At 38.1% G+C, this 7823-nt stretch overlaps 1 protein-coding gene across 1 annotated transcript; it reads left to right on the top strand.

Annotated features, from left to right (window-relative positions):
• The first annotated feature begins 3222 nt into the window (after positions 1-3222).
• LOC126803033 (probable trehalose-phosphate phosphatase 4) lies at positions 3223-7416 on the top strand. Its single transcript, XM_050530769.1, has 9 exons — positions 3223-3325; positions 5151-5376; positions 5590-5730; positions 5810-5881; positions 6000-6128; positions 6222-6275; positions 6439-6540; positions 6618-6695; positions 6789-7416. Exons 2-9 carry the CDS (start codon positions 5161-5163, stop codon positions 7128-7130), a joined length of 1134 nt encoding a protein of 377 aa, XP_050386726.1. The 5' UTR covers positions 3223-3325; positions 5151-5160; the 3' UTR covers positions 7131-7416.
• The last annotated feature ends 407 nt before the right edge of the window (positions 7417-7823 follow it).

Raw genomic sequence — 7823 nt, 5'->3', positions numbered from 1 at the left:
TTTTTTTGCGAATAGCTTATCTTGCGGCGTCTGGGGATTGGAAATTGTTTTGACAAATGTAGAGTACCTTGGATATATTACGTCAGCCAGATAATAAGCTGTGGTGTACCTCTGTCCGTAGACTTCGTAGACGACAGTTGGGCCTCTTCCGGCAAGGATCTATGAGAACACATTCGATAGGTGGAGCACATTAATGTCATTTTTAGCTCCGGGACAGCCAAAAAAACTGTGCCATATCCACGTATCATACGAGGCCACTGCCTCTAGGATAACCGTTGGGCGACCCTTTCGGCCCGAGTATGTCCCTTTATAGGCGGTTGGGCAGTTCTTCCACTCCCAATGCATGCAGTTGATGCTTCCAATCATATCTGGAAAACCTCGGCGTTCTGCTTTAGCTATTAGTCACGTGAGGTCTGCCGGTGTTGGACTGCGGAGGTATCTTGGACCATAGAGATGAACAACTTGACTGCAAAACTCCTTCATACATTTCAGGGTAGTCGATTCTCCCATCCTTGTAATTTCAGTACACTGATCTGCGGCTGACCCGTACGCTAGCATTCGTAGAGCCCCGGTCATCTTTTGTTGGGGAAGTAGCCCTAGCAAACCAGTGGCGTCTTCTCTTTGATGCCAAGACATGTCGTGGTTGCAGAGGTCCGTCATGATAATGTTGAATCGGTCTCTGCTCATCCTGTACCTCCGACGAAAGTCTTGAGCGTCGAAAATTGGACGTTCGATGAAGTAATCTTCCATGAGATTGTGTCCCCTAGATAGCCTTTGATGTGGCTTATTCGGTTTTTTACCGCGACGTGAACCGCTTGGTCGTGTTGATTCATCATCGTGTTGTGCTTCCGCCATGACCACCTGATTCACGAATGATTGCTCCATATCGTCATCCTCTTCTTGTTGACGTTGTCTCCGCCTGAAAAAATTATGGAAGCTGAAAGGATTCATCAGAATGATGAACAAGGAAATGTTGCTAAGTGTTTAGATTGAAGGATGAGTTATAATGAGTGATATTAGACGTTTTTAAAGCAAATTGGTCGAAAATCTTATCAGAAATTTGGTCCAATTATTTTGCTGACAGTGACACGTGTCAATTCTCTACTAGTCGAAAATCTTATCGGAAATCTGCTCCAATTATTTTAGCGACAATGACACGCGGCAGTGACACCCGTCAATTATCTATTAGTCGAAAATCTTATCGGAAATTTTGGATAATATCGAGTCGATAATGACACGTGGCACATTATTATTGGTTGTAAATATATCTGGTAAAAAATTAATTATTTCACAACAAGACAAAATTAAATTGCTCAAGCAAATTGTAAATTGGTATGTGAAAAAATCGATTTGCTTGAGCAAAATATGAAATCGATTTGCTTGAAGCAAAATTTGCTTGAGCAAATGCAATTTATAAGTGCGGATGCTCCTAGACAAACACACCGGGTATCTTCCATTTTCCATTTCGTCCGGAATCCGGACATAATTCAGATTAAGAGGCAGAGTCCCTTGTATTAAATTATTAATATACCATAGTCTGAAAAAATTTACATTCAATTACAAAGACATAGAGACACTCAGTTACCTGCATGAGACGTCGGAGAATCTTATGCTACAATTAAGCTCCTCCAATTTGTTTATAATTCACGTCATGTGTCTCGAAAGACCATGCAATATAATTTTACCTCCCAAAAGTCTAAGGAAGCTAGTTTCCCACGTAAATTCCACGGCCAAAACACGTACATTTTCATATAGCTCCAATTCAATTATTCCGTAACTATACTTCTAGAACACACGTACTTCAGCTCTGGTGGAAACGAAGAATCTGCATGGTGGTGTCTGTGTAATTTTCACAATGGATTTTAGTCTATATAGTAATATAATATATATTAGTCAGTGGCATTTTCTGGGCTAAGCTTGCTGTCGACACCTAATAAGCCACCAGGTTAATAATATTGTAAACTTTGAATTTGGATATCAGTACGCGTTGCGGGTTTGGGTTAATCTATATTTGGTGTATTACAGGAATGGGGATTGAGCTAATAAGTTGGTTTTTGTTTTCTGGGTTCGGTTTTATTAATCAATTTGGGGATTCATGGAAGAGGTGGGTTAAGGTAGTAAACTAGCAAATGAAGAATTATAGATTTTCCATTTCAGAGCAATCTAGGGAAGGTAGGTGGGTCTGTGGTGGATGGTGAGTACGTAATTAGTGGCACTTTCCTTGCGTGATATTAATCACTATGGATTTTGTATACTGCTCTGGTAAACGTCTAGGTTAACACGAAGTTTTGTTTTCTATCTCCTTTTTTCCCAAAACCGTTTTGATATTAAGTATGGCTTGTTTTTGTAATTACGACTACGCGTAATGCCTTTAATATCTTTTATGTAATGTATATATTTTTTCTAGACGAAGCTTATATTAGGTTGAGAATTTACCACATTGGACATTCGAATACCAAAGACCAGAATATTGGACCAAAAAAATGTAGCATGTTTTGTCCTTCCTAATGTATAATACGGAGTAATAGTTATAATACCATAACCCAAAACTTATCGAAATAATTTATCCGACAAGTCCTTTTTATACAATGTGATCGATGCACTATGTAGTAATGTATCATCACGATGTGTGATGAAATAAAGCATACATCTATACTAGATTAAGATAGTAAAACAAATCAAGATCAAAGTGAGATATATTGTTTTCCTATCAAAAGCATGTCAATATCTGCTTGGATTCATATATTACATCACTAGTAGGTTATATAGATCAAATCTTCCTTACAATTAAAATAAATAGTCGATATTACATAATATGGTTCTAAAATGATACACATAAAATTAAATGATTTGACGATCACATTCCATTTCACATCTCCCTAAGATCATACATGTAAAACCACACAATTGGACAATCAGACAAAGCTACGTACTACTCGAAGATCCAGAATCCCATTGTATTAGCAACAACTTAGAGCCTAAATTTAGTACATGTAGTTAGAGCAAATGCAACAAGATTCTAAACTGTCAGGGGGTATTTATGTCAAAATGTTTGGAAAAATAAAACATTAATTTCCAAAGCAATATGTTTTGTGTAAATATTAGACCATATATGGCAAGTGGCAACCATCCAAGTATCCTCAGGGCTCAAGGTAAAACCCCCTCCTCTCCTCCCCTCTATAAATAAAACCCCCTTCTCCTCCTTCACCTTCTCCCTCCTCTCTGAAACTCTCCATCACATTACATCGACCCAAGCTCTCTCTTTCTTGATTGAAGCTTCTCAATTTTCAGGCCAACCCAGATTCCGTCACCTTTCATCACTCTGGTGAGTTTTCTATCTCTCTCTCTCTCTCTCTCTCTCTAATTCTACACAGAAAATGAGTTCCACTCTAGGATTGATTGTGTAAAACGAATTATAATTGTCTCTTAAAAAAAAACATGAACTCATTATCGTCTCCATCACCATCAACCGCTGCTCTGCATGTTCTTCTTTTCCCATCATGTTCAGTTACATTTTTTATTATTCTGTTTTTTTCTTTTTCTGATTCTCATAAATTCTGTGATATTATAATTTGGGGAGTTGGTAAAACAAGTGGGAAACTGTGTCTTGGAAAATGAAAAAACGGTTGGTGGTCGTTTGAACTCGCCTGACGCGACCTACGAGCAGGTGAGGACGACTCACCACTGTAGGCGGTGGGCGTCACTCTTCACGCGCCGCCTTTTGCTAGCTATCCCCTCTTTCGAACGCCTCCTGAAAGAGCACATAGACTGGGCCTGGAGGCCCACTTGACTCAACTAGGTTCTGTGGATCTAGGATTCTCAAACTGTCAGTTTGAATGTTGGTGAATTGACACGTGGACGGTTGAGATTCTAAAACCCACCGACTCATAGTTTGAGTGGGCCTGCCTTTTCTTTTTTTTTTTTTGAATTAGCCCGTTCGTTTGTTGCTGGTCGCTCTCTGCTTAAAATGACCTGTACCTGAAATACAGTTAATCACAGTTGATATCTTAATTCGTTTTATTTTTGTGTTCATCAAGTATAGAAAAAAACTACGTTTTTTTACCATGGTTCGGGGTAACATTATGCTTGCTTCATAAGGTTCATAATTTGGTTTGATTTACATGATGAAATAACTAGGGTTTTCAAGTTGGTAGATCAACTTATAATTTTTTCCTTTTTAAAGAGAGCAGATTATAGATTTACTGTTGGAATCGTACCGTATAGTACTACTATAGAGATTTTGGTTTAGCTCCTTGCATGAAATTTACCTACGTGAAGTTAGTCTGATTCTTGATTAGGTACTTTGTTAATTAGTTAAGTAGTACATGATCAGTTGGAATGAGGCTAGACATTAGTTAGGGTAGAGCCAAAAAAGGCCAGCCACACATACTTTGTATATTGAGTTTGAATCAGCTTTGATAGATAAATATCTTGCTAGACAAAGTCAATTTAGAATTTACATGTAATGTCTAGTCACCAAATCCAATTAACTAATTAGGCCTCTAATCAAATTGTTCCCCATCGTTCCTGTTCTTGTTTGTTATTTGAGCTAGCCTGAGCTGGCTTTCGCTCTTGTATGCGTCAAACTTTCCGTGTGAAAAGATGTTCAATCTGGTAAAGGACATTACCTCTCAAAAATGAAAAAAAAAAAAAGGTTCTGTAGGAAAAGGACATGTTTTAATTTATTTTGTTGTTTGTGATATCCTCATCGATAACTCATGACAATCTGAAATTAGTTGCGACACCTGTTACATTTTAGAAATAATTAATTTCTCAAAGTAATCTTGGTCTAACCAATTATCTTATATTATTTGTGGTTTTGTGGTTTAGCACATAGGCTATCTAATTAATTAAGAATACAGTTTAGATCCAAAGTACCTTTTTTGCTTCTCGTGAAAATGACTTCTCTAATTGTTTAGTCAATCACATGAACATGTTGAACTAACAAATAATTTGATTCGTTTCAGACTTGCTATAAACTTGTTGATATATACGCACAAAGATGATTTTATTTAAAAACAATTGTATGTAGAATGGTGTACTGCCGACATCCATTGAGATCTTAGCTTGATCATTGGTACTTTTCTTTATCAATATATTCGTTACTGAGTATACCATGGAGTTTACTGTTTTGGTTTTTGTGATACTAGATTGACTACCATGACGAACTTTGCTAAGCTGAACCAGGCAACGGGATTTCGGAGATCAATGACACCTGATAACCAAAAGGAGCTACCTACCAGTACAAAAGTAGTAAAGAACGACGAGAACAGTGGTGATCTTTCCTTAGCATCAATAGCCTCAAACCTGCATGATATTTCTGCCATTGTTAATGCACCCATCCCCTCATCCGATTTAGCTTATCGTTCATGGGTGGTACGGCCAATTTTCTTGCTTCCCTGGCTTTATAAACTGAAAACCGAAAAAATGCTTAACTTTAGTTGGTTGCTACTTGGTTCATATCAGTCAAGCTATATGGTCTGGAAAATTGCTTCGCATTAATTTGACTGAGTTCTCCATTACTCACCTGTTATTTTTTTTCTTTTAAATCTTGATGTTTAATCCTGTTCTGCATATAAATTTCATTAGGTGGAGCACCCTTCTGCTCTAGGCTCATTTGATAGTATGATGAAAGCTGCAAAAGGGAAGAGGATTGTTGTCTTTTTAGACTATGACGGCACTGTTTCACCGATTGTTGATGATCCAGATCGTGCTTTCATGTCCAATGAGGTAATCTAATAATGAAGTAATTAGCTATCAACTATACTCTCCCAGAGTTCTCCATATTGACCATCCATTTACACGGCAGATGCGAGCAGCAGTACGCGAAGTTGCCAAATATTTGCCAACGGCAGTAATCAGCGGGAGGAGTAGAGACAAGGTAATGAGTCCATGGACTATTAGAAAATCGTCTATCTTCTATAAAAAGGTTTTTGACTCTGTTTTGGTTTTCCAATGAGTACCGTCTAAATTCTATTTTCTCCATTGCCAATGATCAGGTAAAAGGATTTGTACAGTTAAGTAATGTATATTATGCCGGCAGCCATGGGATGGACATCATGGTCCCCTCAAAGCCACTGAAGCCCTGTGATGGGAAGAACCATGCCACAGCCTCAGTCTTGGATAAGGTCAGTGCCCTGCATGCAATGTTCATATATTTCCCAGAACAGATAATTTTATTTGTTTACTTGTAATGACACTTGCAATATGTGATCCTGCAGGAGAGTGACATGCTCTTTCAACCTGCTAAAAGATTCCTGCCTGCAATTGAAGAGGTAAAATATGCTTGAAGGCAAATACTTTACAAAATTGCATGTAGGGTGATTCACCAAGTACATATGCCTTAACCTCACATATATATAAGGAACTATTGCCCTTGCAATTGCAGTAGTCTTCACGCAACAAATAAACTTAATGCAAGTTTTTGTGACATGACAGATACGCCATGTGTTGGAGGAAATAGCAAGAAAGATAGAAGGTGCAAGAGTAGAGGACAATAGATTTTGCATCAGTGTACATTACCGCAAAGTCCGGGAAGAGGTAAAAATATTTTGCCACTAGTCTCATCTCAGATTATAAACGAAAATTTGCTGAAACTCGATCATATCCCCCTGCAGGACTATGACATATTAGAAGAAAAGGTGAAATCTGTGATTGAAAACTATCCTGAGTTTCACCTAACTCGGGGTAAAAAGGTAGGGTGGATGTCATTTAGTTATTTCATTCTCTCAAGGAAGACATGCATAGTAGTACATTGTTAGATGATTACTTTTACTTGATCATTTTAGGTCCTGGAGATACGACCATCCATAAAATGGAACAAGGGTCATGCACTTGAATATTTACTCGACACTCTTGGATTCAGTAATTCGGGTGATGTCCTCCCATTGTACATAGGGGATGATCGAACAGATGAAGATGCTTTCCAGGTGATAGAAGCTAGAGGACAGGGATTTCCAATAATTGTGTCCTCCACCCCAAAGGACACCAAAGCTGTTTATTCTCTGCATGATCCATCGGAAGTGCTCACTTTCCTGTTACGCCTTGCAAGGTGGAGAAAAGCCTCGTCTTCAAGCAGGGCACTCGCTCAAATTTGGGGTCTTGGGAATTCACACAAGGCCAGTTGCTAGATTTTGGTATAGAAAGTTTCAGAAAATTAGGAAAATTTAAGAGGCTAGCTTGGTTTATTTGTTATAGCTAGCCTTTACTTGAGTATAGCTATAGATAAAGGAACCAGTGACAAAAGAAGCATCCAGTTTCACTGTGGTTTTTGTGGGCAGTGAAATCGGTGTTCGCCCATGCTTGCTTTTTATTTTTATGGTTTCAGGTTTTCAGCATATAGATGCGTAAGTGATAAGACTAGTTATTAAGAGGTTTGAACATCTGTGTTGATTCACCTTTTGCCATTGTAAGATATCTTTCCAACAAGACCGTACATTGATCGAGCTTTACTTAATCTATGCTTCTTGATCGATTTCTTGTCTTCGTGAGCATTTTAATTTAACATGCATTTTACACAGGCCGGAACAAATAGTTCGTTAATCACTTCCTCACGAACAAAATTACCGCTATGCAAAGCTTAATTAAATAAATTAAAGCTTGAAGATTTCTTCATCATTGTCTTCAAAACCTTAAGCTCGTGCTCTTCGCAGCCTTGACTGCCCTGTACGATCGTAAAAACGCAACTTCTTTCTTTACAAACTGCTTTTGTTTCCGATATATATGGGATTACAATGTTTGGTAGCGAGTTCATAACTGCCAATACTTCAACGACTTTTCTATGATCCTCATCCACAACCATCTTAACGAAACTAGTGAATGGT

The sequence above is a fragment of the Argentina anserina genome, chromosome 7 (genome assembly GCF_933775445.1).
Source record: "Argentina anserina chromosome 7, drPotAnse1.1, whole genome shotgun sequence".
Taxonomy (NCBI): domain Eukaryota; kingdom Viridiplantae; phylum Streptophyta; class Magnoliopsida; order Rosales; family Rosaceae; genus Argentina; species Argentina anserina.
This window is presented reverse-complemented; position numbering and strand designations above follow the sequence as displayed.